Source organism: Apteryx mantelli, chromosome 5, assembly GCF_036417845.1.
Source record: "Apteryx mantelli isolate bAptMan1 chromosome 5, bAptMan1.hap1, whole genome shotgun sequence".
Classification (NCBI taxonomy): Eukaryota; Metazoa; Chordata; class Aves; order Apterygiformes; family Apterygidae; genus Apteryx; species Apteryx mantelli.
In genome coordinates this window covers 40771761-40799058 of record NC_089982.1, presented here as the reverse complement: position 1 = coordinate 40799058, position 27298 = coordinate 40771761, and the positions used below count along the sequence as shown (strand labels likewise).

The 27298-nt window shown below is 42.3% G+C and overlaps 2 protein-coding genes across 2 annotated transcripts in view; one reads left to right on the top strand and one right to left on the bottom strand.

Annotated features, from left to right (window-relative positions):
- Positions 1–27298, bottom strand: part of RAPGEF2 (Rap guanine nucleotide exchange factor 2) — a 301571-nt gene that overhangs the window by 192742 nt on the left and 81531 nt on the right. The gene's annotated exons all lie outside the window — the stretch shown is intronic.
- Positions 16894–27298, top strand: part of SPMIP2 (sperm microtubule inner protein 2) — a 44661-nt gene continuing 34256 nt past the window's right edge. The window contains 3 exon segments of the mRNA XM_067296972.1: positions 16894–17008; positions 25317–25489; positions 25491–25556. Of these exon segments, the coding sequence (XP_067153073.1) occupies positions 16894–17008; positions 25317–25489; positions 25491–25556 (354 nt within the window).

Here is a 27298-nt window from a genome sequence, read left to right as displayed (position 1 = left end):
AAAAGACTTGAAGCTATAAAGTTCATATAAAAAGATTTGTAGAAAAAAATAGATTGCTATTATACACAGCTTAAGGGCATAAAACCATTTGTAATTTATGAACATTTAGATGTTAGATTCTCCAAAGAAGTTAAATTAACTTCCTAGTTAAAGCCTTCAAAGAGAAAAGGTATAGTTTAATAAAGCAATTAAAAAGAAGAGCTCTGTTACACAATAGATATGTTAAAGCACAGGTTACAGGCATTTTATATTTTCATATTTTTCAAGGCTCTTTACTCAATGAAGTGTTGCGCTGTAATTCACAAAGTTCAAAAACGTTTTGTAAACAAGGACACATCAAAGAGAGACGAAGCTAAGGATTTTCCAGAACAGCTTCAGAATACTCAGTTTACTTTCAAAAAAGAAAAAAAAAAAATCTAGTCCAAAATTACAGATAGACTTTTGCACTATGGAAGAAGCTCATGCAAAGTTAAATTTGTTCTTTCCAACAATTTTATCATACTTAACAGTTATTGAAACTGTACAAATAAAAGCTTGCTATCCTGCAGTCATTCCACTGCTCCCATCTGAGCCTGCAATGAAATCATTTTGCTAAATTTGCACCATGACAATCTAAGGCAAAATAGTAATGTCAAATGCATATTTACATCCTTATGACCTGGGAGAAGCTGAGCCCCAGAACACTTTGTTAAAGCAAATAAGCAACAAATACCCACTACTAGGACACCTCTTTCCTGCTCTTTTCTGCTCTTTTCTGCACTGACATGGATACAATAAATATATTTCCTCTTTCCAACCCTCTCTCAACCTAAAGATACCTAATGATTTTCCAAAAAACAAAACTGAAAAGCTACCTTTACAAGATCACATGGCTTAAATACAAGGAAAGAAAAACAGAAACAGTTAAAAGTTACTTTAAGGGAGAGAAAAAAAAATCCAAGGTCTTTGTATCTTTATATATAGGAAGGTTTTTAAAATGTTACTTGATGACTGCAGTAGAAAGATACCATGCACAACCATGTTTCTTTCAAATTCCAACACTGTCATAAGATAAAAGCGAAATAATTCCCAGAAAGAAAAACAAACATTAAAAAACTCAACCCACTCCACTGAGATGAGACATTCACAAAAAGGGAAAAGGAATTTTCCTTCTTTAAGCCCTGCTCTCATCAGGAGCAACAGGAGGGCACATCTGATCACCAGTTTCAACTATTTCCAGTGCTAATAACACGTTACATTTCCCACAAATTTGGTCTTATTCATGGACTGTTTTGGCCAGTGTCGGCTTCACGGTTTTCAGGGTGGGTTTCTTTCCCCAAGGAGATGGCCATAGTGGGCTCTCAGTCTGCTGATTCTGGGAGTTTTGCAGCATTAATGCAGCCCTGGTGTTCCTGATTTAGCTCTCTGCTCCATGCCCTTCACACAGGCTTTATCCCTGCATTCAAGTTAAGTTCTTCACCATGTCACTTCTCTCTCCCCCCACTTCTACCAAGAAAAACGCCAACTGGCAAGGCCACAACAAAGTTTTGCCATTGCACTTGGCCTGGCACAGACCTGCAGCCCTCGCCGGGGAAGCGCTGCCTCCCCAGCCCAGTCTGACGGCCCGCTCGCCGCCTGACCGACTGGTTTCTGAGAGTCACCAATCTCCTCCAGTGATAGCCATCTCCCGAGGTCTGGCACCACGGTCGGCTCCCCTCACGGGAATGTAAGCTTCTGCCAACAGAAGGACTCTCGCGGCAGGCTTACAAGTGGTGTCCTTCCCAAGAGGGAGACGTCAGTCTCCTCTACCTTTCACGACATACCAAAAGGCCGGTTCCAACACTGAAGGCAAACAGACATTTGGAAAGGAAAGGTCAAACAAGGACAGAGAAGCAGCTTTAGTGCCGTGAAAACACATTCCTGAATAAGTTTTAAAAAAAAGAAAAAAGAAGAAAAGGAAAAAAGAGAGGGGAAAAAAGAAAGATAAAGACAAAATACATGCTAAATATAATGCCTATACAGTCAGTGTATTTTTTCCATTGGAGCTTTTATTTTCTCACACATATTCCATGAGCATCCAGATAAAAATAACTTTACCACAATGACGTATCTGCAGTAGGAGGAATGACTTATGGGTGCGGACTGAAAGTCAAGGTTTTCTCTTTGCCCCCAATTTGAAAACGTCACCAGCCAATCAGAAGCATGCCAAAATAATCAGTAATAACATCTCTTCCTAAAAATCAGAATGCACCAAGCTCTCGGAGAGGAGGACGAGCCTTTAGAAAACAGGCCAGAGGGTGTTACAACTCCAAGCGAAGTAACTCCTTGCATCGTTAGCTATTGAACCGCAGCTTGATGCGGGGATCAGCGTGAAGCTCATTAGTCCTTAGAGGGCTGGCAGCAGTAGCCGCCGCAGCGAGCGCCCCGGCGCAGAAGGCACTCGCTCAGTTTAGCTGCTTCTCAGGTCGCGTTGAGTCAAACCAGTCCCTTACTCGGCCTCTTCGCAAGCGCGACCAGGCTGACAGCGCCGCGCACCTCCCTCAGCTCCGGCACCCGCCCCGCAGCCCGGGCGGCGCGCGGAACTCGCGGCAGCGCGGCCCAGCGCGGCGCCTCCGGCAGCCCCCGCGAGCGCGCGCCCGCGCCCCCCGCGCCCCGCTGCCGGCCGCCGGCAGCACCTCGGTGCCGGGCGGCCGCCGCCGCGCCCCAGCGCAGCCGCCGCGCCCCAGCGCAGCCGCCGCCGAATCCCCCCCCGGGTCCAAGCCCGCTGCCCAGCGGTGTTCAAGGAGAGAACTCTTAAGAACATATATGTTGTTGTTGTTGTTGTTGTTGTTGCTCTAACCGGAAGCAATGTTCGGAATAAGCCCAGACCGTGTCCCCCACCCCCCGCGGTTAGGGGGCACTGGGGAAAGTGTGTCCCGTCGCCGTCCCCCCCCGCCCGGGGGCCCGCGCCGCGGGGCAGGACGAGCCCGGCCGCGGGGCAGGACGGGCCGAGCCGAGCCGGGCCGGGCCGGGCCGGGCCAGGCCGGGCGGGCGGGGGGCGCCTACCTGGGGGCTCCGCTCCGCCGGGTTCTTCATCACCGCCTGGCGGAAGCTGTTATCCACGTAGGACGCCATGGCGGCGCGCCCGGTGCCCGCCGCCGCCGCTGCCGCTGCCCGGCGGGGCGGGAGGCGCGGCCGCGGCCTGGCGCTGCTGCCGCTGCCGGGGCGCTGCGCGGGGCGGCGCGGGGCTGCGCTGCGCGGCGAGGCCGAGGGCGGCGCGGCGCGTCCCCCGCAGGCGCCGCGTGCTCAGCAGCGCCGCCGCCCGGAGGAGGCCTCAGCGGCGGCCCAGCCCCGCCGGCGGCGGCGGCGACCGCGGCGAGGGGGCGCCGGCCGCGGGGGGCGCCTGGCGGCGGCGGCGGCGGCTCCGCGCTCCCGCTCTAGCCGGCTCGACGCCTCCCGCCGTCCCGCTCCGCCGCATCCCCCGCGGCGGCGCCGCCACCGCCACCGCCGCCGCCGCCGCCTCCCATCCGGGCTGCTAGGGGCTCCGCGCCCGCCTCGGCCACGGGGAAGTGGCTGCGGCGGGGCGGGGCGGGGCGGCGGCGACGGGGCGGGGGGGCGGCGGGGGCGGGCCGCCGCGGCGGGGCGGGGCGGGGCGGGGCGGGGGTGCCGGCTCCGCTCCGCTCCGCGCCGCACCGCACCGCGCCGCGCCCGCCCCGACAGCGGCTTTGTGCTGCGCTGCGCTGCGCTGCCCGCGCTTGCGTGTCCGTTTCCTTCCCCCCTCCCGGGCTTTAACCGGAGTTGGTTATCTGACACTGAGTTTCGCTTTTCCTGTATCTCCCGCGCTGTGAACGCGGGGCAGCTTTTGAGCCCCCGGATTTTTCGCGACTCGCCCCGCTGGGCCGGCCGGCGCGGGGGCTGCGCGGGGGCAGCGCGCGGCTCCGCGGCGCTGGCGCCTTTTCACGCGCCCGCTCGGTTATTTCCCTTCGGAGAACGGGGGTATCGGTTGCTGCTTGTGCCCTTGGGGCGAGCCTGCCTAGGTATGCGTGCAAAACCCGCGTCCTCCCACGCGGACGGGGCAGCCTTCCTCTCGCTCAGGGCACCCAGTCTTTTTCCGGCCAGCACTCTGCTACCCAGCGTTTTTCTGTGCGTTTTCCTTAGGAAAAGCACCGACACAGCGATCCCAGGGGCTTTTTGCTATCTTTTTCCTGCCCGCTTTCTGGCTGCTTTTTTCAGGCGTTCTCCGAGAGCTTCGGGGTGGTTTCCCGAGTTTCAGCCCCAACAGGCTTTCGCCAAGCCGCTTTCGGGGCTGCGTGGTTGAATTCAGCCCTTTCCCCCCCATACCGAGCACCTCATCAGCTTCGGAGGTGAGCGCTGTTTTGGGTGTCGGTCTGAGCTATTTCAGTCCTAAAGAGAACGTGACTGAGTTTTACCGTGTCGCTGAAGGAATAACGCAGCGACAGGCTTCAGCGCGGTGCCGTGCGGGTGCTGCAAGGAGCGAGCTGCAATAGCCGGACATTAGCAAAGAAGCCAGTGAAGACTTAGTGTGCTGGATGCAGCGGCTCGCTGCTGTGCCAAGGCCACCTGTTGTCTTTCTTCTCAAAACTAACCCGTAGCAGCCCCTTGTCCTCTTCGTCCCTGTTACGTAAGGGACGAACGGAGGAAGGGAGCAGTGCGAAATGTCTAATTTAACGCCTTCATGGGAGTCATCCAGGGGATTTTTCTTCTCATAGGAACATAATTTTTATAGCCTAAAGGTCTTGTAGCATGGCTGATTTTGTTTGTTTACCATGGCACCGAACACAGCGCAGCAGCTTTACAAATACTAATCATGGAACTATTACATGTCATTAACGGCAATGTAAAACTATTAGTGTATTTGCTCTTGCAAACAGTGTGTACCCTTTGCTGATCTGTATCATATAATGTAAATAATGTTAACATTAAGAAATCTGAGTTGATTTTCAATCACTACCATAGGTTTATACATTGTAATCATAAGGAAGATAAAAAATAAAAACAAACATTATGTTATTTATGAAAATTAATGGACATACATAGGGATAACTTCTCTTTGCATAACACATACTTCTGGTCTCAAGAGACATAATCTTTGCCTCACACTTTTAGGCACAGATGACTATCAAAGAGGCTGCGCCTTCAGACTGCAATCTACTAAACCTATTGAATTTCTACATATGGTTCATTAACAAAGATAACTCTGGGCTAATCCCACATGTGTCAGTAAAATATTTTTGCAGCTAGTACTGAGAATTCTGAGCAAAACATGGGAAACAATACCAACTATACCTTGCTTGTCAGGGGATTGGTTTTTTAACTAACAGACTGAAAACATAATGTCCTTTGCCCCCAAAGTAACAGTTTTAAATACATCTCACATTCCTCGCCAGCGAGTATCATTTCTTCAAAGTAATCAAGCCTGCAGCTATATGAAAATGCCAACTTTCCTTAAGATCAATTTACCAACCCAGAGTGTTAAGATTTTCTTTGTTTGTGGGGCATATGTATACTCTGGGTGCCACAGGAATGCAAGGAATGCTCTCCTGGGCTCTTTTCCTGGATCACTTCAGGGCACCGATTCTGTCCTGTTAAATAGCGAGTAACTTGCTTGACATGTTCATATCTCTAAATCAAAACAGAGCTACCCACTCTATTTTAATATGCAATTATCTCTAATTTCAGACCTATATGCTTTAACAGCATCAAGTGAAGTATTTTACTCTGACTAATTTTTGTTGTGTTATCTGTTAACACAGTATCTGTGACTCACAATGATATTTAATTTCAGCTGTTGGGATTTTTTTTGGCTTCAATCATTTCATCAGTACAGCAAATCTTAATGCTTATAGAGGGATGCCAAAGTAAAATAAATTATCAGAGATGGGAGTGAGAGAGAGCTGGAAAATTACATATAAATACATTCAACAATTTCTGAATAATATTTAACAATAATACCTTGCACCTTACAACTTATTTAGTGTCTTTAAACAACACATTTGGATTATGCAAATGCTTTTTTTATATATATATATTCTTCATGGTGAATATAAATCTATCTTTTCTGTTGATTTGTTCTTGCTGATATTAGAATAGTTCTTATACCTGAACAGAAAACAACAGCAAACAATTGTCAAGATACAAAGTAACAACAGTATTAACAGTATTAAACAGTATTAAAAACACTGATTGTCACTGGGAAAACTCATTTTCATGCAAATATTCAATAAAATACAATTTACAGTGTCAAATGTTTCAACTTTCACATTCTCTTAGTCTCAATCCATCTTTCCTATTTTCTAACTTTAACAGGAGATAATACATTTTAGAATACACTCAAATATGAAGATCTGCCATTCATTTTGCAACTGCCTTATGGTTACTTCTTATTGTATGTTATACTGCCTGATTTACTTTTTTTTTTAAACTGGTTATGTTATATAGGTTTCCTACCTCATATTATACTAGCAAATCATGAGCTAACCATGTACAGTATATACTGTATTGCTACATTCAGCAGTATGAAAAAGATCCATCTCAAAATATGGCAACTCAACATAATATCCCTTTGGATAACTATAATTAAGCACTATTTTTAAGTATTTTAGAGGCCTTAGAAACACAGAGTTTGTTTCCTCCTGAATATCTGTATTTCTTTTAAAGGATAAATTGAAAGGGATAGTGTCAAATGGTTACTAAAACATCAAGGAAATGAGTTAAACAGTTCTGGTAAGTCATTCTTTATTTATTGCCAACCCTCACTTTTAAACAGATATTCACGCTTTCAAAGGTTTGCACTTGACGTAGCCACACAACTTCATAAACAGTCATCTACAGTTAAGCTCTTGGTATGATCAGGAAAGGTCAGCCTGCTCTGATGGGCAGGGGAGGGGGAGAACATAGCATCTTTGGGAATTTAGTAAATTTTATACAGTAAGTATGGATATAAAGCTGGACATATCCTTTTATCCTTTCTTTGGAGAAATACTCGTTTTCATACATCTTCTAAAGACTGCATGGCAGCTGAAGCAGATTCACGCGGATGGGCTCCAGGACTCAGATCTCCCTGTCTTCCTCCTAGCTTTCTCCTTGCACCTTCTCAGCAATCATAAAAAGTTACTTTCATAACCCTTTGTGTAGCTGGAAAGTAAAGGAGAACCGAGGTATCCAGCTGGCGCACAGCTCCTTAGCTGACTTTCAGAACAGTGGCCATTCCCATTGGGCCGGGCAGCATCCAATTTTATTGGATTTTAAGTCAAACATGAATGATTTCAGGTCCAAGTAAGACCACTACCAAGGGGAGTCTATCCCCTTTGAACTGGCTTAGCCTCTATGCTCAGGTTTTTTGGATGGCAACATTTCCAAGAATGCTGCTTCCAATCTTTTGGGATTTTTATTGTTCTTTACAGCATCACGAGCAGACTGTTTTCTATCTCAACTAGTTGTACACTATCTGAGACTGTGGCTGGTAGTATGCCTTAGTTTTATTTGTTTTGAAATTGTGGTGCTAAAAGGCATTAAGTAGTGTGCATCTGAAAGGGGGGGGGATTAAAAAAGGGTTTTGAAGCACCAAAATCTTGGTGATGCTCTAAACTAGCCTTCTTTGCAGCATAGTTTACAGTAGTCTCAGAGTGCTCTACCTGCGTAGCCATCTGCCAACTAGAGATCACTAGTGTATGAGCACAGTGTGACCACTACATGGAAGCATTCCCTGAAGCATGGGATAGAAAGATATCAGTGAGCTAACACAGTCCGTGTTAAAATAATTCTTGAATGTATACCATTGGTTTATGGTCCTTTTGTACTTGTAAGGCAGTATAAAATTCAAAATATCATAAAGGAGAATCTGGCCTCGGGCAAAAAGCAAAAGTTGTCTTTTGCTAAGAAAACAAACAAACAAAAAAAACCCAAAAAACAAAAAAGGAAGAATTTGTGACTACTGTGATGCATTTCATGCATTTAGTCAGAGTTTTCCATTTTCTGCATAGCTACCTTTGGGAATATTTGTCCTTCAGTCTCTGCTATAGGCGCAAATGTATCAAAGCTGGCTTTAACTAGTTTGTTCGATACGAGCAGTAGCAGATCAGGGACCAGCATAAACTATCTGTCCATGTACTTACCTGGTTCTTTGAGAGGAATTTACAGCCCATCCAGCATTCCCTTCAGCCACACTGATAAAAGTGCACAGACAAAAGGGAGACTGGCTGAAAATGTGTATTGCAGTAGCACCTAGGAAGTTTTGTTTTTAAACCAATGTATTTCCTAAAAGGAAAATACGCAACTTACTCTTTCTAAAATAACTGTAATGGAATAGCTTAAAATAATCTTTCAAAATTTTTACAACCCAAACATTACATAATTGTGCCGAAGAATGAAAAAGGGAAATTGTCTGGAAGCCAGTTATGACAATTCTACTATTTATTCAAAGCTGACCAAATCTTCAAAGAAAATTAACTCACAAGTATTAAAGGCAGATAGTCAGATGATCATTAACATCCAGTGATACTGCTTTTCGTAAAACACTAGAACTTGATAAAGTTACCTAATAGATCATGCAGAAAGTTAAATAAAACATGTAACATCTTCCAGGAAAATCAAACATATAGGAAGAGAATATGAGAATAATTTGGTATTAGATTTGCTATTAAGACCTTTCACTGCAGATATGTTATTTTCAGTATGAGGATTCTATACTGACTAATTTTCACTCTGTACAATCAGAAACCTTTAAAAAAAATCTGTCCTATTATCTAAAATGTATGTTTGACTTCAGTCTATACTAGCTGTTTCAAAAAATATAAATATATTCATAATTTTTGCATTTCTGTGGAACATTATCCTACGAATTAAGTTTACAGCTGGTTATATTTTTCTATAATAAATTATTGATTAATTATTATAGATATTGCCTTTCTCAGTCAGCCACAAAACACTGTTTACTGCACTGCTAAATTAGCTTGTGCTAGAACTATTTCTTGGAATGAATCCCTGAATGCTGCACACCCGTCATGTTTCAGCTCTTTACTCTTATCATCATTTTCTATAGAACTCATCAAGGCTCTTCACGGCTCACTTTAACACAGTATATTGCATCATAAATTGGTTTTAATACAATACTACCAGCAATTATTAGAATAGCATTTACATTTCAATTGCTTCCTAATAGCCTTCATAATTTATTCTATTGCTTTGCAATTAATAATCATTGTGTAGAATGTTTATGTGGTTCAGCCTTCTTCATCTTTTAGTTGCTGCTTAGATCTGTTCAAACCATATGGGGATGTGTGGGTGTGAACTTAACTGTATGTCTTTATGCCGTGCATACATAACCTGACAAAGTATATTCACACCTGTATAATATGACAAGCACTAGGTACCAATTTAAATGGGTAGAATCAACTTAGAGTTCAATAAGTGCTAGAAAAGTCAACATTTTTTTTTTTACTTACAAATCAGTGATGCTGTAATCCACCAATTTATGTTCCATTGATTTTTCTAGGCAGAAACCATCTGGTACCTGGAATAAAACAAATCTAATTTTATCTTATCCCAGGAAAGCATATTCCAGATAGATAAAAGCTGAGGTAAGCTATGAAGGCAATCTAAGCTTAACATGGAATTGTTCCGGTTACTCCTGAGAAATTAATGATGATATGCACTAGGTGTGTGTGCGCAGAGGTTCTCATTGCATCCATAGTCCAGAAACATTCATAACAGAGAGATCATAAAAAAAAAAAAAGTAATTTAGAGTTCAAAAGGTTGTGTTAAGCCAAGTTTGTTTTCCATGGAATCTGTGATTATCAGTAATGTCAGCAGTGAAAATTAAGACTATTTCTTTCTTTTTGTAGGGAACTGAATACAATGGGATTGTTATTTCCATTTGGACCACCAGCTACTGCCACGCTACAAATACACAATGATAAATTCAAACATCAAAATAAGTTGGAGCAAGAAATCTTTAATTAATATGAAAATATAATGACATGAAGGAATGGACAAAAATAAGCAGCACTGCACAGGGGATCCGTTACTAACCATGGAATAGAAGCTTACAGCATGTATTGTTTCTGGTACCTGGCCCTGGCCCTAAGACAGCTGCCCTTAAGGCTGTAAACTAAATGTTCGCTTTCCTTCAGTTTCTTGTGTTAATTTCACTATTTGTTTAATTTAAACTGATGCTTATAACATATAGCATGTTATAAGCATATAACTTATGTCAGTTAGAGGTCTCTAGCCAACCAAGGAAATTTTGTAAATGTGTTTTCAAAGTATGGAAGAGAAAGTGCAACAGGGAACAGTCATACAGAAAGTGGCATTAGGGATTACAGTTCTGGGGGAAACTGCGTGACTCTTCGGAAGCAGACATACATTTTAAAAGACACATGAACTCTTAAAGCTTGTGTCACAGGGAAGTTCTCTGCTAGGAATTTTCCTCTTTTTCATACTGTTAATGAATTGAAAAACTGCTGACACATGCTGACATCTGAAAACAACGTGGAAGCAGACTGGCATGATGAGAGCACTGTACACCGCCACGACGTAAACATGAGATCCATATTTAAATTTTGCTTCTCCTTCAACTTGAGCAGGCTGGAATGGAGGCAGCTAAGTATATTTAGTCCTTGGGATAAGGAAGTCTTGAAATACTTCAAAAGTAGCCTCCTTCAAATAAACTGAAGGGTGGGGATTGGAATCCACTTACTTTTTTTTTTGGTGTGCAATTAGCGTTAAAGTAACGAAAGCAGTAGAAGAGCTAAGGTGGATCATTTCTCCTGCTTCTGAATATCTTCAGATTATCGGTCAGGTCCTCATCCAATTAAAATCAATTTATTTCAATAAGGTCAACAAAATTCTGCCAGTTTACAACAGCTAAGGGTCTGCTCCTTGGCTCTGATCCCTGTTGTAGTTGCTGGGAATTTTCACGATGTGACAACAGAAGATGGATATGCCCCTTTTGGTCTCTAACTAAAAAACAAAATTATACACTGTTTTAAACTCCCCAAAAAAGAGACTCCTCTACCTTATGCTTAACAGTGCACCTGGGAAGGAGTGCATAATGAACAACAAAGTGATCTTGCCCCTGTTCATCCAATGGCACCATCTGTGTCTTGTTAGCAACACAAAAGCTTTTAAAATGAGAAGTCTCTCAGGTTGAAGTTAGCTGTATAACTTCATTCCATTGATGTGAATAGCTTAAGATTTTGCCTCAAGCCTCAATGCATTACTATTGCATTCAGGTATGAAGTTAGATTCTTCTTTCCATGGAGGACAAGGAGCTAAAGTACAAGAGAAAATTGCATCTTTAATTAGTTTACCTAGGTCCCCTGTGTTTCAAAAATAATCCCAAAGCTGCAGAGCTTAAGTATTTGCATGGATATTCTGTTATATTTTAATAGATATTCTGAAGTTTTATTTGAAGTATCTCTAATTCCTGGCCTGTACTCACCTCTAATATTTTTTTAGTAGTGCTCCTATTCACCATATAGGTAAGTCTGGGACACAGGTTGCAGGTTGATACTCCTAGGTAATGTAAAGCAATTGATTAAGAACACACATCTGCACATCTTTAACATGCTAAAAGTGCAAAGAGAGGCCTTTCAAGCAATTACATAATGTATTTTGGGGACTAGCAGTAATGATACAGATCTTTAGCTGATTTGAATTTACAGAGCACCACTGAACCTAGGAGAAGTATTTTCTTACTGTGGTTAGATCTTAAAAGATCTGTGCATGTGCGAGTCAAGCTGCACTTCATTTTGTGAGAGCTTCAAGCCTGGCACTTCCAAGCACAGTCTTGTGGGGAATAAGGAAGTGGATTTGTAGAGGGAGATACAATGACATTTGAAAGAGACTGGTCCAACAGTTCCCTGAACCCATTCCACAGTGCTTGCAACTCTTTGTTCTCATACGTTTTAAAGAGAGATAGAAGTGCTAAATACATCCCAAGTTCAGAAATTAATTCTCAAAATCTTTCCTGAGATGCAACTCTTTCCAGACTCCTTTTCTTTTTTTACTGTACATATTTATCCCCTTACTTGCACAACAAAAAGTCTTAATGAAAACAAAGTTTAATCAAAATAGGGAAGAGAGAGCAGAATTAAAGTAAATGCTTCCTTTAACTTATCTCACTTTACACTTCTCATGACTTGAACTAGATAACCTCTTCTCAACCTAATTACCTAGAAAACATAAAGTAGGTGTGTGTCTATAAAGCAGGTCCTTGTTCTTATGTTCTTCTGTCAGTCAGCCCCTTCCGGCTCAGTAAAGATGAGTGCCTCACCATCTCACAGCCTTATTTACAATTCCTTTTTGGGCTAAGGTGACTACTGGTTTCTAAACCAACTTCCTCCAGCTACCTATACACATCCAGAGGCTCACTGAGTATGCAAAGACCCTTAATGCTGATTATTAGATGCCTGTCAAGGGCTTACTGACCTAGTTTAGAAACCCTATCTCACAAAGTAAGCTTGGCCCCAGTCAGATTATGTATGCTGGTTGACACTTGAAACTTTTATTGGCTTGTCTGTGCAAGGCAAAGCATGCCAACATAGTCATGCCAGTAAAAGTTCAGCAAAAATGTGTAATTATAAAGATGCCTTTCACAGCCACAGCTTATTTCAGCCCCCTCACTAAGATGAGATACAACATTACAAGAACTTTCAGTAGAACTGAGTTCATACTGGGATATTTGCTGTTACTATCACGGTTTTAATTAGAATCATGTAGTTAAAGCAGGAAAAAAAAATGTATAGATTCCTGCTCTGTCCTTTCAATCGAGAAGACAGGCATTTTCATCACTCCTCCTAAAATCATTTCCCCGTTTCTGGAGTATGGTTTGAGGCAAACACTCTGTATCTTCTATCAAGTTTGAATCTCTTTGATGATTTCCTTAGGCTCTCATTCTGCGATATTAATTGAAAATTAGTGCAGTAGGAAGTTTGGACTCATAAATTTTAGAAATGCTGTGTATTTATCTCGCCGGAGATATATTTTCATTTTTGATGCCACTAATCACTTCCTACATGTGGAAAAATATTCTGCCGTGATGAAATCTTACCATTTTTAGATAGAAAAACACAGCAGAAGAACATTAGAAAAGTGTAAAAATTTTCTTATTTTATAAGATTTGCTGTGTGATACATCTTTGAACGAGTCATGAACATATGTCCCTCTTTATTACATAGTATGTAACAAAATGCATGTACCTACCTCACCAAGGCATTATGAGGACTCATGCTTGTAAAGCCCTTTTGAGGATGAAAAGCAATATATAAGTATTGAGCACTAATCTCAGGCATGTGGACAAGCTGTGCACATTCAAGGTAAAAAAATCTTTCTAATAACATCCATCTGCATCTTGAATACAAGAAAGAAATTGTAAGACAGCCTGTCAATGATCAAGGCTTTTTCATGCAGCTCACCCTACTGTTTGGCAGCTGGCCAGCTCCAAGAGCCCATGGAGGAAAACAGCTCTGAAGGAAAAAATGTGCATGTTAAACAGAGGACAGCTTTTGTGAAGGGTGAGAAAAATAAGACAAATATCCTCAACTGCCAAAGTGCTCTCTGGTACACGAAGGAATGAAGTGAGACAAAAGGGAAGGAAGAAATGGCAATAGGCAGTATCCTCCTCTTCTCACTAAATATAACATCAGCTTGTATGCGCTAAATGCTGAAATAAAACACACTTCTTCTTCAGGACCAGGTCTGCTTTACATTAGGATGTCTCTCTGTGGAAAGGCTGGGAGAAGCCAGGGAAGCATTTGTTTGCAACTACGGCACTTGAGCCAACCACGAATGTGTGCTGACCTTCAAAACTGTATTAATGATGCCAAAAAGTCCTTCAAAAAACCTGTGGGTCAATGCAGTGCCGTCACAGCGTGTTGAAGAACCCCAAGTGACTCCTCTTCCAACAGAGTGACAGTGAGCTTCTCCCCCCCCCCCCCCAATTGGACTTAGCTCACTGTCAAAGGCACTTAAACTGGTGTTGCTGACATGCAGGGAGCTGATTCCCCAAGTCCTACCTAGCATTACATGCCCCCATGCAGAATCATCAGAAAATTCAGTTGCTCAGTATATATCCAATGTCAGAACTAGCCCCCTTACTTCCTCTCATCAGCCATCTACGGATTCATTTCACTCAAGCTGTGCTGCAGCTGTACGTTGTTGCAATGCTGTGACAAACATACGGAGTTTCAGCCAGCCAGTCCTCCTTCGCTTCCTGCAGGGCTCCATTCTCTCTCTCTTTTTTTTTTTTTTTTTCTCCCCACTGTGCCTCATGCACTACCTCAGATGCAGCAAGCTTTAATTTAGTAAAATATGCAGGAATTGAACTGATAACAAGAAAATCTCAATCTATCATCACATATTTAGAGGATTTCAGCTGGAAAGCTTTATAGTCCTCCATTAAAATGTTTACATACAGGAGATTTCTCCTTTAATAAATCACAATTTACATTTAGATAGTGCATTTCACCCTAATAGCTTGTCTTTACTGAAAAGTTGATTCCAGTCATGACTCATGTTTTGCCTCTCATTCAAATTCCTGCCATATAAAAAAGACTGGAATTAAATATTTAAGCGGCTTTTAATTCACATTATCTTGCCACAGATCAATTCAGCACAACTCATTGACTGCTAACACAATCAATAATTAATGTGGCTGCAGGTCACCTACGTTTGAGTTCTGTTAGTCCTCTTACATCTTCCTACAATGTGGTCTGCAAGCCCAAAGGAATAGACTGGTGCTGCCATAACTCACTAGAACATAATTCACAGAGGAGTTCAGCTTACTGAAAAAAAAAATTTTTTTTGAGAACACCCTCAGAAGTCTTCAGGATCCTTTAGGAGCCCTGGGGAAATCTTCCTCCTGTGGCATATCACGTTACTAATCCCAGCATTTGATTTTTCTGACCACCCCCTCTGCACAGCAGGGATGGCAGAAGAGCATGTGTCCACACCTCAGCTGTTCCAGTTCGGAGTCTGGGAGCTTCAGCCAAACTCTCTGCAGCGCATGCTAAAATACCACACCATGAACTGGATCAAAAATTGTTCACCTAGTTGGGAATGTATTGCATGCAGTCCATCACTGCAGGGACGGCAACCTCCAGCAGGGAGACTAACAACTGGTAATGGTGATGTTTAAGATCCGTAGCACGAAAAAGTGAGTTTTGTACTACTGTTCCTTCGGCTGTTATTTTGGATGTAATTTCACAGTGTAGCTGCCCTAACGTGAGCTAGGTTAATTCGAGAGAACTAATTCAGATGTAGATAAAGCCAGTGAATTCTGCAATAAAGCAATAACTCGCTTGAGATCTCCAAGGCCTTTTTTAGCCAAGTTCAGCCCTGCCATCAGTGCTGACGAACATATTCATTGTCACAGAGAAAACCCTGCGTAGTGACAGACAAGGCACACTCCTCAAAGTCAAACCTTGGGAAGCATGGAAGTGACATATTAAGGATAAAGTCTTTAGCATTCCTACCACCTTCACACCACCTACAGTGGTGTTGCTACCAAATAAATGGCAGCATTAATTCCTGCTCCCAACAAATCCCAGTAAGCAATACACAACTCTACATTTTCAGCAAAAAAACTTGAGAACAAGCTCATACATTCTTCTATGAACAGATTGATGCATCCAAATATCACGGTCGTTCATTTAGAAATTCTGTTTTAAAATAAAACAAACTACAAAGTCTAAGAAGGTAGAAAAAGCAGAACACGCTGCTGCTACAGCGTTGCCTCGTATCTCCCTCCATCTCAGAGACAGACCCCTCGAGCAAGACAGCTCTTTTGTGTGGCCTGAGGAAGTCCTCATAGTTGTCATGCAGATGATTCAAAACCAGATGCACTTTTGCAAACCTTTTCACAAAATAAGTCTTCTTGTTTCTGCTGAAAAATTTGAAATCACATGACCTAGTCTATAGCCCACTGAACTCACAGCACTCATGCTTTTCCTGTATTACTTCTTTCCATGACTTATTAGGCTTTTTCTATTAAAAAAAATTAACTACAACAGTTAGAATGGTGATCTTCTACTTTCATAATTAGATGGGAAAAAGGAAGAAAGACTGGACAAGTCAAGCAGGGAGGAGCAGCTGGAGGGTTAGGTGGTGGTCAAGAGGAGGAGTCAAGAGCAAAGCGTTGCTGAACAAGTAACCCCCAGTGATTCAGAGTGGGTGTCCACCAGCTCAGTTCTTACTCAGAGCATCAAGATTTGCCAGCAAGCACGCACGGACAAGTATCTCTAATCAAACTCTCAGGTGCTCTGGGATCTTCCCTATTGCCCTTTGAGGAAGGTTGGGAAAAATAAAACTCCTAAATTAACGATCAAAAAGCCTCAATACACAAATCAGAGCTGTAGAGTGCATTTAAACAGAGTGTTAATGAACATTACTTTATCTCTGATTATTTGTTAATTAGAAGTCTCCTCATTTCAGATGTGGTTGGAAATATATTGGAAATCTCTGCTGGGTACTATTAATATTATATGCATTACCGTAGCATGGAGGATTTGTAATGCACCTTACCAGCCCCCATGCAATCACACGACTAGAAGTGGTCCATGCCCTAAGGTGTGTACAAATGAAATAAAAAGAGGAGACAACAGATGGACTCAGCAGCTGGAGTATCTGCAGAAAACAAGGCAGCGCCAACCGGCACGCCAGCACAATTTTTTTCTAGGGTTCTCTTATCCCATGTCTTTTGGCAGCACCCAAAAAAAAAAAACCCTCACCAGAAGTACAGGGTGAGCCAGACAAAAAGGCTCTACAGAGAAAGACCTGCATGTCCTCCCTCCCTTCAGGGACTGCAGGAGCCCGCAGAGCAGCAGGTGCTGCCCAGGAGCCGCCTCCTTCGAGAAAGGCCCTCAGGCGCCAGCGGTGTCACAGACCCTCGCCGAGTCACAGGCCTGACATGTCACAATGCGCCAGTCCTCAGCGGGCCAGGGCCGGGCGAAGCAGAGGCGTCGGGCGGGAGCCTGCCCCATGCCGTCCTCCCCGCACCGAGCCCCCGCAGGGGCAAGAGTGGTCTTTACAGGTGGGCACTCGGGGGCTGCAGGGCCCCCCTCGAGCAGGGTTATAGACCCTATGGGGAAGGGGAAAGGGCAGCGCTACGTGCCACGCGCGCAAAGCCGCGGCGTCGTATCTGCATTAGTGCTGCTCATCCTGCAAGCCCTTAATTAGCATGATAGATTATTGATGATAGTGGGAGCAGCACAGATATGAAAGATTAAATAGTTGCAAAAAAAATGTATATTTTTTTTAAATGGCGCCACAGTTTTTGTTTCATTGGACAGTCTGTGGTGCCTAAATAAAAAAAAATTGTTGTTTATGTTTTTTCCTTGCAAGTAAATATCTATGTATATTTCTACCATAAAGTATTATTTATGTGCAGAACACACCTAGGCACACACACACAGAGCCAGTAACATGAACTGGACACTTTTTCAATTTGAAAGCTTTTGTGCTCTGCTCAGCAGTTCTCATTTGTTATTTAAAAAGTGTTCCCTGCACCTACCCGCTGAACAAAAAGGCCTTGCGGTATTTGAGAGAGAAGCAGGATTCTGCTCTGAGCGCCTGAATGAAAACCTCCTGCTGATAGCAAGCAAGCGTTTCCTGGTGTTTCTAGTTAATAGCAGTTACAGAGCTGTATTCTTACTAGAACCCCATTTGAATTTCAAATGCACCAGGAAAAAAAACGTTATAGAAGCACAGACTCAAGAATAAAACTGACAGACTGGAAAAAAAAATACCTTTATGAAATGAATCTAAATTTATCTTGAAGCCTGCTTTTAAATTATAGTGATGGCCTGCATATTGATTCATGCTAATAATGATTTTTGATTAGCATAAATTTAGACACTGATACATTTCGGTGCACTTCTGTCTCATAATAATTAAACGATAATTGCACAAACTACTTAGAGCTTCTCTTTCTTCCTTAAATTTCGAGACACTAGAAACAATACAGTATATAGATTTCAGTAGCTCTGAATATACATGTTCTTCATGTTATATATGGCAGTGGTTTCTGCTATTGGGGTACAGTCATAGGAACATAAAAACTGCAGTTTTGAGTCAGATTAAGAATTCATCTAATCTAATATCCTGCTCATAATTACTCTTAAATCTCATTCACAGTTTTTGCTTTACAACTTCCTTGCAGCAAAAGATGCCTCAGTTTAGCCATGTGCTGTGTGAAAAAGAATTTCCTTTGTTTTTTTAAATCTATTCCTAGCAATTTAATTCTAGTTTTTGTTTTATGAAATGCTGTAATTTTCCTTATTCATCTTCTTCAGAACAGTCATTATTTTATAGTTCTCTACTGTGGCTTCTTCTGTCATTTTTTTTCCAAAAACTGTGTGTGTGTGTGTACATACATATATATATATATATACACACACACACACCCCATTTATTTAAACTCCCTGAAAGAAATGGAGTCAAGACTTTTGCTTTAATTCCAAATTACCATTAATTTTCAGCTATTAAAATTAAGAGAATGGCACAGCTAGATATGTGCATCTCCATCAGCCACTTTCAGTAGCTTTTCCCCATTTTAACAGATCCATTTGTGGGATTGGTAAGAATGGGGAACGAGAACAGCACAGAGTATTCAAGATATAGGTGCAGCATCATTGTAATCAGCAGCATAATATTTGGGGGTCATGCTGAGGTGCCTTTTGACTGTGATGCAGCATGATACCATCACTGTCCCCTGTCATAATGAGCATGTAGAGGTAAAACTACATGAATAAGTAGCCTCTAGTGACAAAAACAGCCTGTCAGCTTACTTGCTCTACTCTACTCTTTTGCAGCTTTGTTAATACCATTAAAAATAGGGCAAGTGTTAGAAAAATGCCGAGTTGCATAAACCTATTTCAATCCAGCTTTTGTGAAACACGCTGTATTAAGAGTTTTTCTGTCTAAGAGCTTTTCTACCCCTTGTTCTATCTAATATCATGAAATCAACCATAAGACTCCTATTACTTTCAGTAGATGGTGGATTAGACTCTATTAGTAGCACATATTTTCTAGAGAAAGCACTTTTCTTGAGAAAGTAGTGTTGGAAAGCAATTTGGACTCTTCTTGCTGATCATCCTTAATCCAATAACATCACAACAGTCTTATATGACACAGGCAGTCGGTGCTGGAGCAATCTCCTGTGAATGATTTCTGCCAGGCAATTCTGAGACAAGAGTAGTAGTCAAGGTTATTTTTAAAGCACCAGAAGTAACTTAATGATAGCAACCTAACTGCTAATTAAGAATACAGAGTTTGCTGTTAGTGACACTGATATCTTTTAAAGTGAAAAGTAAACTTCGCCTGATTATTTATACCTATTCTTTGTAATGGAACAAGCATTTTATTACTGATGTACAAGTTAGCAAATTGGTTCAAAATTAGCATAGTATTCATATGCATTCTATGTCTCTTAATAGAAAGAAACAAGCACCTATATTTCTATTTCCTAATATTCTGGATAGATTTATAACTACTGTTCTATTTACAACGGTGTAAAGATTAGGTGATTAATCTTTTAAAAAATCCCTTTAATAATCCCTTAAAAATAAAATAGTACGCTATACAGGATTTATTTCTGTAATAGGATATGAAAGCTTGTTGGCTGTGATTTTAACAAAATCTGTGACTCTTCTGTCATGATCTAATTTCTAAAATACAGCATGCTCGGATATCTCCACAGTTACGTCCTAAAAATTCTACTGGTTCAAGCTGTGTCTCCTCATCCAAAACAACCCTAAGGTCAAGAGGGGTTTGACCCTCTCATATAGTCTCAGAAACCCTCTTGGCAAGGGAGCAAAGATGATAAATCAGATGACAGAATGATAAACCTGACCAAATGTGACTTCTTCTCTATATCATTTCTGTCTTTCTTGTGGAGAATCCCGATTTACTGCTTGAGTGACTGTTAGCAGGTGACCAAAAGTAAAGCTAGCTTTTATTTCTTCCACTCTCTACCAGCCTCAGGCTCTGGTGATATCTTGAGAATCAAATTTAGGGCAAGAAGCGAAGGAAATAAACAGAGTTAAATGCTCCTTGCAGTATGCTCAGCTGATACAGGCTGCCTTTGGAAGATGTCTAACTGGGGTATTAAAACTACACTTATTGTGTCTTAGAGCCTCATTATCTTTGTCTTCATAACACACATGTAAAGAAGAAAAGTGCTAGAGCTCTTCTTAGAGGTAGGGAAACGAAGTACAGAGAGTCACAGAAGCTTGCTAAGGACACAGACGAAATACAACTATGCAAGGGGCTGAACTTCAGTCTTTGACACAAGCCTCGTAACTAATGGACTGTCTGTGAGTTCAGGACTTCCAGGAGGGAAAGACTGGACTGTCCCTCTGCCACTCGCCTTCAGCTGGTGGTTGCTCAGGACACAAAGCCATTTGCACGTGCTTGTGCACTGGGAACAGCATGGCTCCGGACACAGCTTCAGCCCTTCCGCCCTTCAGCTGCTTGCTCCCCTCGCGCACCGCTTGCGTTGGCACAACTGCTTCCCTGTGAGGCCGCAGGGAAAAAACAAGATCAGCAAACTGGTCTGTGTTAAAAATAACTGTGTGTGTGGGGGGGGAATGCTTTACCATATGGCTGAGAAACAGTTGTTTCAGCATAACGGGCAGCCAAGGGCAGGAAAGCAAAATGACTGAAGCTTGTGTCCCTGCAAAGAAACAGCACATGGCATCACACCCAAAACCAGGGCCTCATATTAGGTGGTGATCTCAGAGCAGGTCTCACTGGCTGGATTTTTATATGAAACAGGTGAACATCATGATTGCCATTTACACAGGCATACTCAGGAGGTCAAGACTGAATAAGACTGAAGGCTGAGTTATTTTTCTCTCTACAGGTGGTCAGTAAAAAGGCACAAAGCAGCAGTGGGAGGCAGGTGCTGCTGATGCCTGTTGCCTTCACTGACTTGTTGGTATAGGGAGTGGTTATTTCTGTTTGCTGATTGCTGTTTGGTGCTTTGCAAAAGGAGGTGACTTAATGGAGAAAAGATGGGAAACAGTTTATAATGCTGAAACTTTGCCTCCACCTTTTGAAGAAAATAATGGCCATAAAATAAGCTTGAGATACACATTTGCCTTTTTGAAGTAATGTTTGAAATTACAGTCTGTGACAGAACTTAAACTTTTCATTATTTCTCAGTTTCTCTTTCACAAATTAATTCTTAGCACTCTGTCAGACTTGCCTTAAGAGAGAATAGAAAGCAGTTTTATCACTCACTGATTTAGAATCGCTGCCCATGGAGCTCCGTTTTCTAACTCCTCCTGCAAACCACAAAGTACCTTCAGCTCTCATGGAAATTAGTAGCTTCTGTTGCAAACATGCATCCTGGGCCTGCTTATGCTTTTTTTTATTAAGACTTCATGAAATAGCTATTCCTAGATAACACCAGCTGTAGACATTTACACTGGAAAGCAATTTTGATTTCCAGTTAATCTGGAACAAGGAACTCTTACTCCAGAAAAAGAAAGTCCATACATGGAATTAGTTTGGAAAAGTTAATCAAGAGCAATACCGAGCACAACTCATGATATTTGCTGTGTATTTATTTTAGGTCAGGTTAAAGAGTATCCTCACAAGGTGACATTTCTGACCTGCTTTGATAATTTTGTCCTTGATTCTCTGAAGACTTATACAAAATATATGCTTAACTGTATCCACCACGAGTATTAATCCTAACTGTGAGTTTCAGCTAGTCAAATCGTTGTCATCTGGAAGTTACTGTTTGGCCAGCAGGATGAACTATTTTTGTTGTTGTTGAGGGAGTGGGAGGACACTACTTCCCTAAAGGGTATTCTCAGTTCAAGCAACGGTTCTGTATTTAGCAATGACTTGGTTCTCTGTACTTTTACACGTACTCCACCAGCTTGCTGGGGAATAGGATGGTTAGGATTTATTTGATCATTTATTTAAACAAAAATAAATAAAACACCCTGACTTATAATTAATATTTCAGCAGTAACAATAAAACAAAAGGAAATCTAATCTCAGTATTATTTGAGTAACTGTCATTCTTGCTGTCCTCTCTTCTCCCATTCATCATTCTGGGAATATACCCATTGCTTCCTCCAAAACCTTGATCAAATAAATATGTCTTTCACTGTGTCTAGAGAGGCAGTGCGTCTGGACTAAGGCAGGGAGCACGCTGCTGAGATTTGAAGTCTCTGCAGAGTGTGGGCTGCCAGCAGTCCCTTCCTTTAGCTGACAGAGAATCGCCTGCTCAAACGCCTTGGCTCAGCCAGAAGTGCCGAGAGGCCGTCCCTCGGGAATCACGCCGGGGTTTTTCCGGAGTGACAGATACAGTCCATCTTCATCCTTATTAATGGCACGTTTATAATTGTTTTTCTTTGTTTGCTGGTTTCCTTATTCTAAAAGGAAGAATGAAAGTCTAAACTTTGCTTTCTGCATGGCAAACATGAAGGCATTCCTTACAGGGTATTAATCACACAGTGGGAAGCATTAAGAGACCACATGACTTTTTATTAAATTACCGTTCAATTTCCACAGATTATTCAAAGGCATTGTTTCCTCTGGAGCCCAGACAGAACAACAACACATGCAATTAGTGAGGATTCCTCCCCAGAAAGTGGAATGCACCGGTAAATGATAGTTCAGACTATGGGGCTGAAAAATAACAAACCCAGTGGAAAAACCAGGACGTTGTTCCAAGCTATATTTTCTCTGGCAGCAAGGTTGATTTAAGAGGTTCCTGCTTTTTATTTTTGCACCTATGACACAGCTCACTGCCTCCACAGTTACGCTGCTGCAACTGTTCTGGGGCTGTGCTGTAAACTGGATTAGTGAAACAATTTTAGTAACATTTCCCTATCACCTTCAATTACCGATGAAAGCTTTTATAAGTTAGCACAGCCCCTTTCATGTAGAGGCCTCGGGCTCATACTGTGCCTCAGCCAATAACTGAGAGAAGAGGGCTCGGTTAATACCTGCGACCCAGAGCTATGCCGCCGATTATAGGACCCTGGAAACATGGATGTGGCATTACAGGAAGCATTGCACAGGCTCCCCATACTTAAAAGTTAGTTCCGTGCTGAATAGGACTAAATCTGGTTTTAAAAGGTGCTCTTCCCTGTTAATGTGATTGTGTCAGAGCAAATTCATCAGTCTTTACTGAAGGACTGACTTGACTTTGAACTGAACTGGAGTGATCTTTTGCTTCAACTGTCTCTGCACTTAGCGATCTATTTTCAGTTAGTATGGATCCTGAGAAGGCACATGGCTTGGAAATGAATCCCCTGCCTAGGAATAGAGTCAGGTATTATCTACACTTGAAAGTTCATTTGGATTAACACAGAATCATAGTGACTATTCCCGAATAACTCCTCAAATGCTTTATAAAAAGACTTCCTTTTCATTCCTGTTTTGCTTAATCCATTTTCAGTAGCTGCTCTGGAAATACTCCATGTGAAAACTCACCCTCCTGTTTTGCACATTTGTTTTTATTTTCTGATAACTCTGATAGTTTGAGGAGGATTTTTTTTTCTTTTTTTTTTCATCCTCAGGCAGGATCAATATAGCTCTATTAGCTAAAGCAATAGCCTAAAGATGAGTAGACCAGGAGGGAACTGGTATAAATCTATACCAGCAATGAAGTCTTCTGGCATCGTCAGCTGCTGCTCCAGTAGGAGGCTGTGAGCACACTTCTGATGGTTTGCCCTGTAACTAAAAACATGGCTTGTGGCTTTTCCAGAGGCCTGAACCCGCACTAGGCTTTATAATCTTGCTTTGTGGCAAAGATTTAGTGCTGAGCCCCTGGCTTAAAAAGGAAATCTGTTTGAGGCCCAAAGACCTGTCTTCCATTATAATGATTAAATATTTATAAAATGTTACACTTCTTTCACAAATGCGTATGACAGATATTTGCTCCTCAGCTGAAAACCTGCTTGGGGTTTGTCTGGCTAAATGATGTTTGATGGCTGAATCCTTATAAATTGCCAGTTTTAGAGGTGATGACAGAAATGGTAACAAGACTGTCCCCTTAGGCAAGCATGATCTTAAGGACTTCATAACACTAGATTTTGGGCATCTTTTTTTGAAGCCGTCCTCCAAGTGTTTTGTAATAACCGTTAAGGCAGAATCTGCCTTCATATGCTGTCAAGCTCAAGCTACCCTCAATTTTGCTGGTAAAAATATCAATACTAATCTCAGGCTGTAAACTGATGTTACAGGGACTTTGGTGATTTATGAGTTCCCATAATACTTTTTTGCCCTGTCTGCACAGCTGAGGGACACAGCTTGTGATCATAAGCCTTCAGGTTAAGTTCCTAGCTATCCATGTTGCAGTCTTCTAAATACTCAGTTTACTTATTTCTTTATATTTAGTCCATAGAGTTCATAAGAGCAGTTTAGGAAGATCACAGTGCTCTTTTCAAAGAGCATCCTTGTCCCCACTTTACACACTGTGAAACTGCGGTGTGGAGGCCACTGGCGAACCTCAAAGCGAACCAAGCTCTGAGGTGAGCTCCATGCCTTAGTCTCCACCCTCCTGTGTCTTGATCTTCCCAGGAAGAAAATTCAGGTCTTCAGGCTGGATGGGAAATGGGATGCTTGCTGACCAGATTTCCCATACAAAAACTCAGTGGAGCAGGAACGTGGAGTATGCATTTGCTTATCATTGCTTTTACTGCATCTTTTGGATTTGCACCTGATTAACTAAGGAACAGGAACAGCATTTTGTTCTATGAATTCCAACCCTTTTTTAATGTATACTGGATTTCCTCTAGACATGTCTCTGAATGACCTCAAACAAGTCTCTCAAAATCACTGGGCCTCATCATATAAAGTGACTTTGCATTCAATTACATTTTAATTTGACAATGAACTCAATTAAAATGAATTAAGGCCACTTTAATTCTGAATTAGAATGCCTATACTAGCTTAATTTAGTAAACTGAATCCACTTTAAATTCATATCTTCTGCTAATATATATTCGTTTCCTGAGCATGTTTATACAGATAAACTGAAAGCATCATCTTTATGGTAGGCACCCAATCAAAAATAACAAAAATCTGCTTTTTACTAAAAGAAGTTGTCTAATTTTGTTCCATGACATACTGCTTTTTCCAAAGCCAGGTTTTTAAGGGCAGGAAAAGAGAATGTTTTAATGAAAAAGCCGGTATGTAACCCCCACTCCAGGAGGCACAGTCTAACAAAAGATGTGAGAAGCACAAAATCCTCATACAGTGGAACGGCTGTATGAAATCGTTGCATTATAAGTAAAATAAAAGAATATAAAGCATACTGAAATAGGTTAGTAGCAAAAAAACCCCAAACCTTAAATACCTCTTCTGTTTATAAGGGCCAGACAGAACAGGTGATTACAGACCAAGGAAGCCTGAGGACACTCACTGTGTAGGAGCAACATGCCCAGCAGCGGAGGGGACCAGCGATGCCTACTACTTGTGGCGGCCTGCGCCCCGCACCTCGCCCGTGCTGCCCCGCAGACCGCACTACGCCAGGGAAATTGGGGGGGGGGGGGGGGGTCAGAGAGCTCCGCCACCTCGGCAGACAAAATCTGCGGAGCGGGATGCAGGTCAAGGTAAGCAGCGCAGCCACATGGGAAAACGCCAGCCTTCTGGCGGGCAGCACAAAGTTGTGCTTTGCTTTGCAGCTTCCTTCTGAATTGTCGTTAAGGCAGAGATTAATCACGGACTAATAAAGGAACAGAAGAGAGTTTGGTCAAGACCTGTGCTAAGCAAAATATCAGCCCAGGCCTATGGAAGCTTGAGGAAACATTTTTTGCAGCAGTTTGCCCCACACCAGGCTCCCAGGTGGATGCAGATGCCTGAAAAATAACCCAGTTAAAACACCCTACTTAACTTAACCCTTGCTTTGAGGGCTGAGCGGCCATGGGTGGGATTTTTCCACACGACTAGAGTAGCTGGAGGTGCGGGAGCAGTTTGAGGGAGCCGGCAGTGCTGCGACAGAAGCTGCCAAGAGGCGCAGCTCGGCCTGGCGCCTTCCCAAACGCTGCAGAGGGAACCGCGGATCAGGCCAGGAACGCCTTTGTAAGCAGCATCCGGCAGGCTTGCACCGCTCCCAGGTGCAGGCTTAAAGGCAGCTGGTACCTCTGTGAACACGCGTGTTAGTATTCAGCCTCTTGCAGAGCTCAGGGAGCAGAAGTAGATGAGAAAAGCTTAGGACACTTGTATTTGTTCCTCTTTCCATTTGTTCTAGGTCTTTCCTTTAAATCCCTTCCTTACACATCTAGGTACTGCTGAAGTCAAGGGAAGTCTCATTTGCAGAAGATCGTAACAGAATTTCCTGTCGCTCGATTCCTAAAAGCGATTTATATTTATATATATATGCATATGTATGATACAGATCACATTTATCTCATATATACATGTGTATACACACACACACACACACACACACACACACACACACACAAATGCTCACATGATGATATGGATATATTTAAAATTGCTGTATTGATTAAATAGCAATTTTAGAAGCCCAAAACAGGCTAGGATTCTGATGTGTTTAGGGCTGCGTAAATACATAATAATACAATGATTTTGCCCTAAAACAAGCTTTTCCAATAGTTAGGGTGCTCTTCCATTGTGCTGGAGTGTCTCCACATTGCACCCTACGCATCCTGCCAGCTACATCCTCCTAAAAACAGTAAAATACAGTTAGCACCTATTTTCAGAAAATACCTATTTCATTTGTTCTTGTTGTATGTTATACACTAAAATGTCTTTCTTTGAAAAAGAGTAGTAACTCATTAAGTGGCCACTGTGAAGGGAAGGGAAAGTGGTCCTTCCTGCGGGAGCAAAGGAGCAAAGGAGTGGGGGGGATGAAGCTTCACAGGACATAGCAAGACAGGTAGAAGTAGCAACGGGAAATGAGAAGGCTCACGAACTGGAAAGCTGCAGCACAGCAAGCTTAGGAGACCACTGGAAGAGAGGACACACAGGCTCCTGAGGTGATGGAAAGAAAAACATTTTCAGGGACCCAAGGGCAGTGTGTAGCATTTGCTTACATTCTCTTCCCAAATACATGACCAAGTGCTGTCTAGCCCACAGTGAGGAAGAAAAACAAGAAAGAGGGGTAGATTTTCCTATTTGGTCATTTCACATGGATTCAGAGAAGAAGAAGAGGAGAGCTTGCCCAGTTTATTTCCCCCAACTCACAGCTATTCACAAACAAAGGAACATATTCAGTAGCACGGTAGGAAAGTAGCTGCAGCTGAAAGTGTAATAGGTGGATGAAGCTACTTGTCTGAATTAACTAGCAATCGAAATTAAAAAGCCTAAGTGTATCAGATATCTTTGA